Raw genomic sequence first — 15,364 nt, forward strand, 5'->3', positions numbered from 1 at the left:
TCTCTCACAGCTAGGCCATGGCAACAAATGTAAAACACAAATACAGATATTAACACAGTATAATAAACACTTTATAATAAACATTTCTCTACACATAGGCATCACTGAAACCTGGTGGGATGACTCCTATTGCTGGAATGTAGACATCGAGGGCTATAATCTCTTTCACAGAAACTGAACAAAGGGGAGAGGAGGCAGAGTAGCGTACCTGGATTTCCGTAAGGCCTTCAACAAGGTCCCCCATGACCTTCTGGCAAACAAACTAGTCCAATGTGGGCTAGGCAAAACTACAGTGAGGTGGACCTGTAATTGGTTAAATGGACGAACCCAGGGGGTGCTCACCAATGCTTCCTCTTCATCTTGGAAAGAAGTAACGAGCGGAGTGCCGCAGGGTTCCGTCCTGGGCCTGGTCCTGGTCAACATCTTTATTAATGACTTAGATGAAGGGCTAGAAGGCATGATCATCAAGTTTGCAGCTAGCTATTTTTTGATATGAGCAGTTCAAGGTCTGTGCAAAATGTACTCCTGGTCTTGTTTTTGCCCAGAGAATGCTGCTTCTCCGCATTCTGTTTCTAGTTATGTGATATATCCGAGTCCTAACTTGAGGGTGTCTCTTCTTGAGTTGCTGGAAAAATATGTTTGCAACGAATAAACTATTTGCTTCCTAAATTCAATCAGTCACACTCCTGCTTCATTTCACGATTCTATGCCAATTTTTTTCCTATTTGTTTTTACTGTACTTTGTTTCCCACATTTGCATTCCAATCTTTCTTCTTCTGCCTCTGTAACTGCTGCACTATTTATTTATTTGTCGTGTCAGAACAACCAGTCTAACAGAACAAAGCAAACAAACAGAAAAATACACAACTTCTGATTTTGGTAGCTGGTTAAATGTCTTTTGACCAGTATCTGGCCACTTGGAGTGCTTCTGGTGTTGCTGCAAGAAGGTCCTCCATGGTGCATGTGGCAGGGCTCAGGTTGCATTGCAGCAGGTGGTCTGTGGTTTGTTCTTCTCCACACTCGCATGTCGAGGATTCTACTTTGTAGCCCCATTTCTGAAGGTTGGCTCTGCATCTCATGGTGCCAGAGCGCAGTCTGTTCAATGCCTTCCAAGTCGCCCAGTCTTCTGTGTGCCCAGGAGGGAGTCTCTCATTTGGTATCAGCCATTGGTTGAGGTGCTGGGTTTGAGCCTGCCACTTTTGGACTCTCGCTTGCTGAAGTGTTCCAGCGAGTGTCTCTGTAGATCTTAGAAAACTATGTCTAGATTTAAGTCGTTGATGTGCTGGCTGATACCCAAACAGGGGATGAGCTGGAGATGTCTCTGCCTTGGCCCTTTCACTATTGGCTACTACTTCCCGGCGGATGCCAGGTGGTGCAATACCGGCTAAGCAGTGTAATTTCTCCAGTGGTGTAGGGTGCAGACACCCTGTGATAATGCGGCATGTCTCATTAAGAGTCACATCCACTGTTTTAGTGTGGTGAGATGTGTTCCACACTGGGCATGCATACTCAGCAGCAGAGTAGCATAGCGCAAGGGCAGATGTCTTCACTGTATCTGGTTGTGATCCCCAGGTTGTGCCAGTCAGCTTTCGTATGATATTGTTTCTAGCACCCACTTTTTGTTTGATGTTCAGGCAGTGCTTTTTGTAAGTCAGAGAACGGTCCAGAGTGACTCCCAGGTATTTGGGTACGCTGCAATGCTCCAGTCGGATCCCTTCCCAGGTAATCTTCAGAGCTCGGGATGCTTGTCTGTTCTTAAGGTGAAAGGCACATGTCTGTGTTTTAGATGGATTAGGGATCTGTTGGTTTTCCCTGTAATAGGCAGTTAGAGCAATGTGACAGTTTCATACATGCAATTTTTGTGTAATCACAAGTACCTATACAATGGGACTGGGAAATCTGAAGCAACATGATGTAATATTTACCCACTAAACATGATATCGGGCTAAGAGGGGAATTAGTATTGTTAACAGTAGCTATGTACCACTTTTAACATTCATTGTCATTCTTAGGTATTTCTCTGAATAGGCCATGTCCAGTCTGAGGATTTTTTGTGGCTACTGCTATGTTTGCACAATTGCATTGTGGATGACTATGTCTGCAAGTTCCTTTAATGCTCCGGCATGCAGTTTGTCTGGCCTTGCAGATCTGAACACATTTAGCTTAAATAGGTGATGACGGGGGGGGGGGGGGGGGCAGGAACTGAAGCAAAATAGTTATTAATTAGCTCTGCCTTTTGTGGTAAAATATTCCCATCATTTCCTTCAGTCACTTGCTTTGAATATGCACATTTGGAAAAACTCAAAAAAAAAATTGTGCTGAGACTTTCCTTATACCATTCCGGCAGGGTTGAGCTACACAACTGTATTCTTCCTTGGTGATTCATCTTTCCTTTCCATTCCTTGTATGCAATCTTTTTTCTGCTCACATTTTCAGTATGCTTATTGTACCTAATTGGTTCTGTCATTAAAAAACATGGAAAAAGTTTATTGAACTGCAAAAACTTTGGTTTTGTGAGACATCCTGCAGCACATTTGCTATAGTTTTCAATAAATAGTCTCAACCAGCAGCAGAGTAGCACAGCGCAAGGGCGACTGTTGCACTAAACAAAGCCGAAATAAATATACTGCTGGCATCTATCTCCAAGAAGACCCTAACCACATTTAAACACAAGAAGACACAAAAATCCCCCTGACCACTAAATTGCAGCCAAACCACACCTAGGGCGGGACTAGCCAGTCAGCCTACAGCTCCCAGCAATCCCTCCTCCGCCTAAACCCTCCTTGCCCTCTATTCCAAACCCGCCTTCCCATCCGGTAGCTAATCAGGCCGAAGCGGCGTCAAGGCTCCTCCTCCCCCTGTACCTATTGGCTGGCGAGGGCGGAGACGCTACTAGCCCGCTTTCCTGCCAATCATCGTGAGGAACAGTTCGCTGAGGCGAACAGAGGCGCAAACTCGGGGGAGAAAGGAGGCTGGGACGGAGTGGGTGGGGCCAGGAGGCTTCGATTGCTTCGCAGCGGGCCAGCGGACGGTCTTCCTCAGCTTGTGGCTGGAATTCTCTCGGGCCAGCGGAAGCAGCAGCAGCAGGAGCAGACGCCATGGGTTCCTTCCTGAGCACGGTGAGTAGAGGTTCCGGAAGAGGCTCCCCTCCCTCAGTGGAATGTGCCTGGCGGGCAGGAGGCGGCAGATCCCCTTCCGGGCAGGGGTCCCTGGCCGATGGCAGCAGAGCGCATGCGCCCCTCCCAGCCCTTGTCTCCTGCCTGGCGCCTCCTGGCAGACACGCCCCTGCCAGAAAGGGAGCCGGGAAGCAATTCTTTTTACCGTGCGTTATCAACGACCGAGTAGAGTTTTACCATTTGACACCACTAACTGCCAGGGCTCACTGCTGTAAAATGCTGGGATGTGCAGTTTATTGTGGCACCAAGCACTCATAGAATCATAGAATCAAAGAGTTGGAAGAGACCTCATGGGCCATCCAGTCCAACCCCCTGCCAAGAAGCAGGAACATCGCATTCAAATCACCCCTGACAGATGGCCATCCAGCCTCTGCTTAAAAGCTTCCAAAGAAGGAGCCTCCACCACACTCCAGAGAGTTCCACTGCTGAACGGCTCTCACAGTCAGAAAGTTCTTCCTAATGTTCAGATGGAATCTCCTCTCTTGTAGTTTGAAGCCATTGTTCCGCGTCCTAGTCTCCAAGGAAGCAGAAAACAAGCTTGCTCCCTCCTCCCTGTGGCTTCCTCTCACATATTTATACATGTCTATCATATCTCCTCTCAGCCTTCTCTTCTTCAGGCTAAACATGCCCAGTTCCTTAAGCCGCTCCTCATAGGGCTTGTTCTCCAGACCCTTGATCATTTTAGTCGCCCTCCTCTGGACACATTCCAGCTTGTCAATATCTCTCTTGAATTGTGGTGCCAAGAATTGGACACAATATTCCAGATGTGGTCTAACCAAAGCAGAATAGAGGGGTAGCATTACTTCCCTAGATCTAGACACTATGCTCCTATTGATGCAGGCCAAAATCCCATTGGCTTTTTTTGCCGCCACATCACATTGTTGGCTCATGTTTAACTTGTTGTCCACGAGGACTCCAAGATCTTTTTCACACGTACTGCTCTCGAGCCAGGCGTCACCCATTCTGTATCTTTGCATTTCATTTTTTCTGCCAAAGTGGAGTATCTTGCATTTGTCACTGTTGAACTTCATTTTGTTAGTTTTGGCCCATCTCTTGTTAGTTTTGGCCCATCTGTCGAGCCCATCTGTCGAGCAGATAAAGTGGCAGAGCACTGTAATTCTGCAGTGTGGATATTAGTTTTAGACTCTGGAGATCAGGATTCGAAACTATGCTGCAGAATTAATGCAGTTTGAAACCACTTGAACAGTTCAGGCTCAATAATATTAAACCATAGGTATTGTACAGGGTGAGGCAGCATAACTTCCTTTTTTCAAAACTTAATAAAGCCCATTGTATGAATCAGGAAAAAAATATATAATGTAGGCACATACCTAAAGTTTTGTTTTACTTTTAAAGATCGAATTAAGTAGGTGACATCCCCCATTCTCCATTCTCCATACATTGAGTAACCGATTTCTGGCATTTGTCATGACTTGCCAGCATAGCAGGTGTTAGGTTGGCAATTTCTTCCTGGATGTTGGCCTTCAAATCTTGTAGGATCCTTGAACGGTTCACATAAACACGGGATTTCAAAAACCCCATAGAAAAAAATCACAAGGGGCCAAATCTGGAGAGCGGGCCGGCCACTCCAAATCCACTTGAAAAGTAGGCCTCAATGGCAAAAACACGCTCCTCACTGTTACAACGCATGATGGAGACTGAACTGTGACAGGACAAAACTTGATACTCCTGCCTCTCAAACGAGACCACTAGCACTCCGCTACGTCTTCAACCGACTGAATAGCGTGCATTTTTAAAAAGGAAGTTATACTGCCTCGCCCAGTAGTTCTAATAATATGTCCTTAGCCTTCTCTGCCAAAGAGTGCTGATGCCTCATCAAAATACAACTCTATCCATAACATGAAGCCACAGCATCTAAAATGGTATCAAACTGCATGAATTCTCCAAACGTTTAAAGCCGGGAGAAGGTTCACAGTCCCTCAGTAAGTTGGTGGGTTGGACTGTAGTTTGAAAAATACACAAATGAATTCCTATGCATGCTGCACATATGTTATTTGTAGCCCAAAAAAACCCATGTTTGAAATGAAGAATAATTTTAACCAACATAAATGTATTTCAGTGGGAAGTGTGAGCCTGCTTTTGACTGATGACATAGTCAAGTTTATTAGGATTGTTGTTGTTGTTGTGTGCCTTCAAGTCGTTTCAGACTTAGAGGGCAGCCCTAAGTTTAAAGCAATGGCAGGGTCAGTGACCTTGGAGGGCTGCATCTGGCCCACAGGCCTTAGTTTGGGGACCCCAGTTGTGATCCTGAGCAACTCACATACTCTCAGCCCCAAAGGAAGACAAAGACAACACACACACACCCCTGAACAAATGATAGTTTTGACATACAGGACTTGAGGGCAGGCGGCAATAACAGTATCTGCAAGCCTGGATTAAAGTGGAAGGACTGGCTTGCGGGCAAAGGAGAATGAGGGAGACAGAGGCCTCTCTCAGCTCCTCCATTGTGACTCATCATTGCCCTTTGACAACTCACAAGAAAAATATTCCAGAGTTTCCTGGCAATTACCACCAGTTTTGAACGTAGTTCCTTTCTGCCCATCCACCAACAGTCTTTTTAAAAAGCAGTCTTGTGGAACATAAGTACATGCCATTTTCTTTCAAAAGAGGAAGAGTTGAGGGGATGCATGTTCTGACCCTATTTATTGCATGACTCACGAAGCTCAGGATCCAAGCTTTCTGCCAGAAAATGCAAAGTTGCAAAGATTTAGCATGTTTCGCCTGTAACTTCAATAACATATCTGCAACTTTTGCCGCTCTAAAAAATACCTGGAGATGTAGATGACAGGAGTAACTCCAGTTTCTCCTGAATTTTGCTTGAATTGGAACTGCTCCATTAAATGCTCAGACAAAGAGTATTTTAATATACATATGGATGGCTTGTCCAAAGTAGTTTCGACCTGGACATGTTCCAAATGAGAACAAATACATCCTCATCATGTCTTTTATGCCACTTTTGTCATGTCCCCATCTAGCTGTCCCACAACAGCCTCAGAGAAAAGAGATTTAGTGTATTTACAAGGTAGTTTATCTCACTGATGAAAGTTGATACTGATATTTATTTTTTATTTATCGTATCAGAAGCAAACCAATATATTTGAGAGAACACAAAGTTTTAAAACTTGGTATTTTATTAAATGTCCTTTGACCAGTAGCTGGCCACTTGGAGTGTCTCTGGTGTTGCTATAAGAAGGTCCTCCATTGTGCCTGTGGGAGGGCTCAGGCTGCATTGTAATAGGTGGTCTATAGTTTGTTCTTCACACTCGCATGTCACTTTGTAGCCCCATTTCTTAAGCTTGGCTCTGCATTTCGTGGTGCCAGAGTGCAGTCTGTTCAGCGCCTTCCAAGTTGTCCAGTCTTCTGTGTGCCCAGGAGATAGTCTCTCATTTGGTATCAGCCATGAGGTGCTGGGTTTTAGCCTGCCACTTTTGGACTCTTGCTAGCTGAGGTGTTCCTGCGAGTATCTCTGTAAATCTTAGAAAACTTTTTCTTGATTTAAGCCATTGGCGTGCTGGCTGATAACCGAACAGGGAATGGGCCAGAGATGTCACTGCCTTGGTGCTTTCATTATTGGCTGCTATTTTCCGTCGGATGTCAGGTGGTGCAATACAGGCTAGACAGTGTAATTTCTCCAGTGGTGTAGGGCGCAGACAGCCTGTGATAATGCGACATGTTTCATTAAGAGCCAGGTTTTAGCATGCATACTCAGCAGCAGAGTAGCAAAGCGCAAGGGCAAATGTCTTCAGTGAATTTGGTTGTGATCCCCAGGTTGTGCCAGTTAGCTTTTGTATGACATTGTTTCTAGTGCCTACTTTTTCTTGGTATTCAGACAGTGCTTCTTGTAGGTCAGAGAATGGTCCAGGGAAACTCCAAGGTATTTGTGTGTGCTGCAATGCTCCAATAGAATTCCTTCCCAGGTAATCCTCAGAGCTCGAGATGCTTATCTGTTCTTAAGATGAAAAGCATGTATCTGTGTCTTAGATGGACTAGGAATCAGCTGGTTTTCCCTGTAATAGGCAGTAAAAGCATCTAAAGCTTTGGAGAGGTTCTGTTCAACCATCTCAAAGCCCCCTGCATGACCGGTGATGGCACAATCGTCAGCATAGATCAGGGGTCCTCAAACTTTTTAAACAGAGGACCATGTCACAGACCCTCAAACTGTTGGAGGGCCGAATTATAATTTGAAAAAACATGCACAAATTCCTATGCACACTGCACATATCTTATTTGTAGTGCAAAAAACATTTTAAAACAATACAATAATTAAAATGAAGAACAATTTTAACAAATATAAAGTTATTAGTATTTCAATGGGAAGTGTGGACCTGCTTTTGGCTGATGAGATAGGATTGTTGTTGTTGTTGTTGTGTGGTTTCAAGTCGTTTCAGACTAAGTTTGACCGTGAGTGAGGGCCGGGTAAATGGCCTTGGAGGGCCGTATTTGGCCCTTGGGCCTTAGTTTGAGGACCTTTGGCATAGATGAAACTCTCTGTACCTTTTGGCAGTGGTTGATCATTTGTATAAATGTTGAACATAGATGGAGCAAGCACACTCCCCAGAGGCAGGCTGTTCTTCTGGTTTCGCCATCTGCTTCTCTGGCCCTGGAGTTCAACAAAAAAGCTCCTGTTTTGTAGCAGAATTCCTATAAAGCGGGTGAGTCCTTTGTGATATTATAAATTTTCCTCAGGAGAAGGCGATGATTTACAGTGTCATAAGCTGCTGACAGGTCTATGAAGACAGGTCCTGTAATCTGCTGCCTTTCAAAACCATCTTCTATGTGCTGAGTCAGGTTCAACACTTGTGATGTCCAGCTTTTGCCTTTCCTGAAGTCAGCTTGCTGTGGTATCATAAATGGGTCTATTTTTTCCATGATTCTATTCAGAATAAGTCTCTTTGTAAAGCTGGCACAGCAAGGAGATTGGTCTATAGCTTTTTGGATCATTACGGTCTTTGCCTGGTTTCAAGATGGGTATGACTCTTGCTTTCCTCCAGATTTTGAGGATCTGAAAGGATGCAGCTTCAGCAGCCAGCACCTTGCTTTTGGGCCAAAGTCCTTAATTTGTTTCATCCGTAGATCATCCAGGCCAGCTGCTTTGCCATTTTTGCATTTATTAAAGGCCATGTCCAATTCAGTAGATGTAAATTCAGGGAGCGTACAACTCCTCTGTTAGGCCAGCTCCACTGGCTGCTAGTTTGCTTCCGGACACAATTCAAAGTACTGGCTTTAGCCTATAAAGCCCTAAACAGTTCTGGCCCAACTTACATGTCATAATGCATCTCCCCTTTTGAACCATCTAGGACCTTAAGATGGTCTGGGGAGGCCCTGCTCTCACTATCGCCTTCGTCATAAGCATGTTTGGCAGAGATGAGAGACAGGGCCTTCTCGCTGGTGGCCCTTTGTAAAAAAGTCAAGATGTGACATTTTAACAAGAGTTTGCAAATGCAGAGTAACTGACACAGGAAAATGGAATGACTAGATAATGAGTCTGGACAACATTTTAACAAGGAGACACTATGAATTTATATTTTATTGATTTGTTTAGTTTTTATTATATGTTATGTTTTTAATCGTATTTATGACATTGTAAGAATTGAATTTTGTCCTGTTAACCGCCTTGAGTTGCCTATGGGCTGAGAAATACAGTAAATAAATAAATAAAAGGGTAACAAAGGTTTTTCTCATTTTCTGGTTGTCTGACTATTGATTTCCTTCCTACTTTGGTGGGAAGGTTGGCTTTCCCATTCTTCAGAACTTGATGCGCTATCTGATCTGCCTTTATGTTGACATGGGTATTAGTTTGTGAGAGATCATTGCTCAACTGTCTTAGCAGCCTCCACAACTGTCGACTTCTGTTATCAGCTACCTCCACTGTTCTTTCTTGGCTTCAGAGATGGAGGACAAAATGCTCTGTGCTGCTTGAAGAGTTTGCTCACTAAATGGGTCTTTGCTGTGGAGCCTGTAATAGTCTTCCAACAAGGCAGCTGTTTCGGGAGTAATGCCCTGAAGGCAATGTGTTCCATAGCATCTCGGTATAGAGGCCCGTGAGCTGGCTTTTACTATTTCAGTAAAGTGGCTCATATTTCTCAGGGATTGGGGTGACCGATATGATATTGTCATCTAACATGCCTGAGAATTTAGTCCAATCTGCCTTTCTGAAGTTGAATTTTTGTTTAAATCGGACTTCCTGAGGTCTTATAGTTGGGAACAATTGGCATACTATTGGTCGGTGCTGTCTGTTGGGTCTTGGTGGTCCTACTGATTTAGTGCATTGCTGCACAATGCTGTCACTCACAAATACCAAAACATGTGATCCCAAGTGTTTTGGTGTGAACTGAGTGGGCAGTTATGCCCCATAAGCATTACAAAGAACTTGCTCCTAGTTGAGGTGAAGACTGCTAATACTGGATTGGCAAGTTTTCACTTCAGCTAAGAACAGGTACTTTGTAAAGCTAGTGGGTCTTAATTGCCCATTCAGTTGTCCTCAAAACACTATGAAATACAACCAAAGCTCCTTGTACACTGCCATATAATCCAGTTCGAAGCAGATGATCTGGATTTTATGTCAGTCTAGAAGGGGCCTAAGATAGCCTTAACAATAGAAATATGTATCCTCTTATCTTCCCTTTTTGTTCTTTTAGCGTGAGGTTCGAATCTGGGGAGAGGCCGATGAGCTCCCTCTATCAGCTCCAGCTCCTCATGCGGGGACATGAGAGAAGCCTCCCACAAGGATGATAAAAACATCAAAAATCATCCAGGTGTCCCCTGGGCAACGTCCTTGCAGACGGCCAATTCTCTCACACCAGGAGTCACTCCTGACACGACAAAAAAACAAAACAAAACTGTGAGGTTTGCAGACAAACATAGGGAACAGGGAACAGAGAAGCTGGGTGAAGGTGGAGGAAGATTTGTTTATTTGAAACATTTATATTCCGCCCTTCTCACCCCAAAGGGTACTCAGAGCAGAACACAGCATATATACGGCACGCATTCCATGCCGGAACATAAAATAACTATAAAGGTGATATTATTGTCTGCAGTCATCCGAAAGTCTGAGTGCTCCAGTACACTTGTGTGGGCATTTCCTCCCTCAGTGCCTTTCGAGCTCTTTGGGGTGGCAAGACGGGGCTGTCGGAAGCATCAATGGTGCAACTGCTGGGGTTCTCTGGGAAAATGGCTGTTATGGCTTGAGCGGTGTGGTCCCCCACCCTCTGAGTGTATGCCTCTCTTACGAACGTGATAAGCTCGGCCTTCTACCTCGGTAACTCTTTAGGACAAATGGTGTCCTTGATGCGAGGATTGCAAAGAGCTGCCAGCATATGAGTCTTACTCTCCAGCGCGGGTCGAGACGTTTTTGGACGGCAAAGGTCAACTTCCTGACCACCTCCTGGGCCTGTGGAGTCAGGGTCTGTCAGTTCCTGCCGGATCTTAGAACACGAAATATGGGTTTGTCAGTCCTTACAGGGTTCGAAGAAAGAGAGATCTGAAGGTTTCCCGCCAAAGTCCAGTGATACATCTCTCTGGGTTCCTCCTCCCTTCTTCCCCCCTTATCTCAAGTTGTGGCTACATTCCATTCCCACATCTACAAAGGCTCCTCTTCTGCCAGATCGCTCCCCTAATCAAACCATAAACCACCACTCTGTCAGGAGGCAGGCTTCGAGGCTCTGGCTGTGTTTTCATAACTCGAAGGCCACATCTTGACAGGGTCCCAGCTATGGACTGCAGCGTCCTCAGGCCCCCGAGCGTCTAAGTGCCTCTTCAGCCATAAGATGAGTGGGACCACCTTGCTGAGTAGGGCTCTGTTGCCGGAAAGTGTTGGTGGTGTTTTTGAAGGGCTTGGGTACGTCGACCAGCTGAGAGATGGTCAGCCACTCCTGGTTGTTTGGGACCAGCTTGTTCACTGGTGTGACGACTGACAGCAAGACACCGTGGACGGCCCTCTGCTGCTCCACCATGCGCTGAAGCATCTTGTAGGTGGAGTTCCAGCGGGTGGAAAGATCCTGAAGCAACCTGTGTTGCGGTAGGCCCTCCAGGGCCTGCCTGTCACGCAGCAGGCGGGCAGACTGGGTGCTATGGTGGAAAAAGCCAGCAATTTTGCTGCAGCGCCCGATCAGGTGTGTGACATGGCAGGTGCTGCATTTTTCTGGGCCCTTAAAGCCACCTTTAAGTGTTTTATGGAGTAAGTGCGCCATGCAGTGACGGCAAAGCTGGCACTTTCCACCACCCTTATCATGTTCTTCCCGGCATGAACCCCAACTGATGAGTATGCCGCATCCAATCCCTCATCATGTATTCCAAGTATTTGCAGATGGTATTGGCCTTGTGATCCTTGTCTATCACCTCCAGAGCCAGCAGGGCCTAGCGATGACCCGACGCAAGGCTTGCTTCCTTCTCCCACCAGTGAGCGGTGAGAGACAAATAGGAATGGCCTCCTCCCACAGTGGACCAAATATCCGAGGTGATGTGGCCGGATTGTGCGCCACGCAGGAAAGTTTTCAGGTGTTCCTCGTACAAAGAAGGAATGACAGTTCTTGAGAAAGTCTGGCGAGTTCGGATCTTGTACTGTGGTACCAGGAGCACCATCATTCGGCAGAAGGCACCCCCTTCCACCATAGGGAAGAGCTGGTGGTCGAGAGCCATCACCTCTCCCAGGCCCCGCGTGATCTCCTTCACAGGTAGCGCCTTTTCCCCCGATCTCAGCCTGGCCATGGGCAGGCCCCAAGCTTCCATTGTTGAGTGCGTGTTGCCTGTAGCCGAGGTAGGAGTACTCTGAGTACTGCTGCAGGTGCTGCCGGTTTCAATTCCATCAACCTTAATAGTAGGGTGATGCCTCTTAATTTGCATCCTTAGGCCACTTGTTGCCAGATTCCTCAAGTCTTTCCCCCTGCTGATGCTCCCACCTGATTGTCAAGGTGGCCTTCTGAGAATGGACATTGAGTGATCTCAGAACAAAGACTTAGGCCTTCCCAAAGCCACAACTCCTGGAGTTATAGAGTTCTGTCTGACAGGGTCAGTGGAATAGCAGGGGGTGGGGTGAACCGATCATTGACCCTCCCGTGAGCAGCCCTCCTCCGGATTGTTGTGACCCAAGGGAGAAGTGTGTTTGGGAAGCACTTTTCATGTTTTCATCTGCCCACACCGGGAACACATCATCATCCTCATGACCCACTTCGGACCCCTTAGCACCCCTGCGACATTGAGAGTTTGGGGCAGCTGGACAAGTTTGAGCTCTCTCAGTGCTTGCAGAGCAGTGGCCTCTAAAGCCCTAGTGGTGGCATGCTCCCGCAGAGAGATGTTCAGACCCCTTCCCAAAGTACTAAGTCTAACCCAAAGGGAAAGGAAGGGCATTCAGAGTTAAAATAACTGCTTCTAAAAGGGAAATTGGCAGTAGCAGGCAAGAGAACACTTGTCCCTGCTGCCCTTGTGTGCTGCCCTGCTTCCCCCCCCCCCCAACACACAAAGCGGAAAGGCAAAAAAAGCCTTGCAGGCAATGGGCCTTCTAACAGCCGTTCTCCCCTGTTGTTCGCTTCCAAAAAATGTTTGTTCCCTTCCCTAACCCTGTTGTTCCCTTCCCAAGCAGTGGCACCTTTCCCACCCATGCTCCCTCCGTGTTCGCATCCCGGGCTCGCAATGACCTGCTGAGGGACGTTCAGCCCTTTTTGAAGTGCAATGGCTGCCATGTCGAAATCCCTCCCCTCCCCACATGGTTTCCCCTCATTGGCTGGAGGCAAGCATCCCAGCATGCAAGCTTCTTGCCTCCAAATGCTGAGTCATTTCCGATTCACTTCCTGAGTCGGAACAAAGATGGCGACAGTGGCTTCAAAAGGGCAAGGATACTTCCGGGTTCAGAAATCACTTCAAAATTGCTTCAAAAAGGAATTTGATCTGAATTTAATCCAAATTACGAGAATTTCGACTGGACCTAACCATGCCTACTATACATATAATTAAAATCAGTGTTTGTATGTGTTCGGCGATATGGAATATGTTCCACAGGCCACTGCGACACCCACGATTGACGGACCTGTACCAAACTTGGCACACAGAACCCCCATTACCCACTTTACATCCTGGTGTGGTATAGGGGAAGATGGACAGTGGATGATGGGATTTGCAGTACTTTCAATAGCTTCAGCTCCCAAAGACCACTGTGACCCCCAATGATGACAGATCAGGACCGAACTTGGCACCCAGTGCCCCCATGACACACTCTACATCCTGGTGCAGCTTGTAGGAGGATGGAATATGGGTGATGGGACTTGCAGTACCTTTACTCAATTCCTAAGACCACTGCGACCCTCACCAATGACTGATCAAGACCAAACTTGGCGCACAGAACCCTCATGACCCACTCTAAATTCTGGTGCTGTTTGAAGGAAGATGAACAATGGATGATGGGATTTGCAGTACTTTCATTTACTTCATGAGAGCACTGCAACACAAACCAATGACTGATCAAGATCAAATTTGGCACACAGAGCCCCGATGACCCTACTTCCTGGAGCAGTTTGTCAGATGATGAACTATGGATGATGAGACTTGCAGTACCTTCATTCACTTCGTCATAGCACTGCGACCCACACCCAATGACTGATCCAGACCAAACTTTGCACACAGAGCTCCCATGAACCACTCTACATCTTGGTGCAGTCTGGAGGAGGCTGGGCGATGGACAATGGGGCTTGCAATACCTTCACTCACTCCCTGAGACCACTGCGACCCACACCAATGATAGATGAAGACCAAACTTGGAAACAGAGCCCCCCCCCCCCATGACCCACTCTACATTCTGGTGCGGTCTGGAAGAGTTTGGACCATAAATGATGGGACTTGCAGTAACTTTGCTCACTTTTTGAGACCTCTGCAACTCACACCAATGACTGATCAATATCAAATTTGGTACACAGAACCCCCATGACCTACTCTATGTCCTGGTGTGGTTTTTGGGACGACGGACTTCACTCACTTTCAGTACCTTTACTCACTTTCAGAGACTACTGTGATCCACACCAATGACTGATCAAGACCTAACTTGGCACACAGAGCCCCCATGACCCACTCTACATGCTGTCAACAGTTGACCAAACAGGCACTGAGAAGAGATGTAGTAGTCATGGGCAATTTAAACTATCCCGATATTTGCTGGAAAACAAACTCAGCCAAGAGTACAAAGTCCAACAAATTCCTCGCTTGCCTTGCAGACAATTTCATGGTCCAGAAGGTAGAAGAGGCAACAAGGGGGTCGGCTACTCTTGATCTCATCCTAACAAATGCGTAGAACCTGATCGATGCGGTTGAAGTGGTCGGATCCTTAGGGGCAAGTGACCATGTGCTCCTGCAATTTGAGGTACAAAGGAAGGCCGAAACTAAGACAAGTCAAACCCGCATTTTGGACTTTAGCAGAGCTGATTTCGGAAAAATGAAGGAAACACTGAGTAGCATTCCATGGACACAGATACTAAAAGACAAGAGAGTTACAGATGGATGGGAGTTTGAGTGAAATACTCAAGGCGCAATTGCAAACAGTGCCAACAAAGAGAAAAAATGGGACAAGTACAAAGAATGGATGTCCAAAGAACTTCTAAGTGTACTAAGACTCAAAAGAGACATGTACAAGAAGAGGAAAAAGGGAGAAATCACCAAAGAAGAATTCAAACAGATAGCCAACTCCTGTAGGGAAAAGGTCCACAAGGCTAAAGCACAAAATGAGCTCAGGCTTGCCAGGGTGACAGAAAAGATCTTGAATATCACATATAGATTTGGGCTGACTTTACCTACCCTGATCCCTCTCAATCTGCACTACGAATGTGCTATGGAGATGTGTATATGTGCTTTCAAAATGACAGTTCCATAAATGTCTTAAAGATTTATTAGGTGAAGTGTAGTCAGAGGTGGTTTCGCCAGTTCCACCCCCTGAAATATCCCTTCTATAATCAGCGTGCACGTTTTAAAAAAAATATGTATATTAGCATCTTAGCAAAACACATCAATCAGAAGGAGAAAGGGTTCTGTGGAAGGGGTGACTTGAATGGTATTTTATAAGTTTCCGATATTTGCAATCGGTAGTCTAGACTGAAATTGCTTTTCCCTTTAGCAGTCTTCTCAGCCCTCTGATTACAATGTCAGTTTTTTCCAAAATGCATTCTCTGAGTGCTATATTTGCTTCAGCT

General features: G+C 46.1%; 1 protein-coding gene across 1 annotated transcript in view; it reads left to right on the forward strand.

The window, feature by feature from the left end:
• Nucleotides 1-2,921: 2,921 nt before the first annotated feature.
• The window catches only part of LOC132776530 (NADH-cytochrome b5 reductase 3-like), a 64,822-nt gene continuing 52,379 nt past the window's right edge, over nt 2,922-15,364 (forward strand). The window contains exon 1 of the mRNA XM_060778287.2: nt 2,922-3,119. Coding sequence (XP_060634270.1) covers nt 3,099-3,119 — 21 coding nt within the window. The 5' untranslated portion in view covers nt 2,922-3,098. The remainder of the gene's footprint in view (nt 3,120-15,364) is intronic.

The sequence above is a fragment of the Anolis sagrei genome, chromosome 5 (assembly GCF_037176765.1).
Source record: "Anolis sagrei isolate rAnoSag1 chromosome 5, rAnoSag1.mat, whole genome shotgun sequence".
Lineage (NCBI taxonomy): Eukaryota > Metazoa > Chordata > Lepidosauria > Squamata > Dactyloidae > Anolis > Anolis sagrei.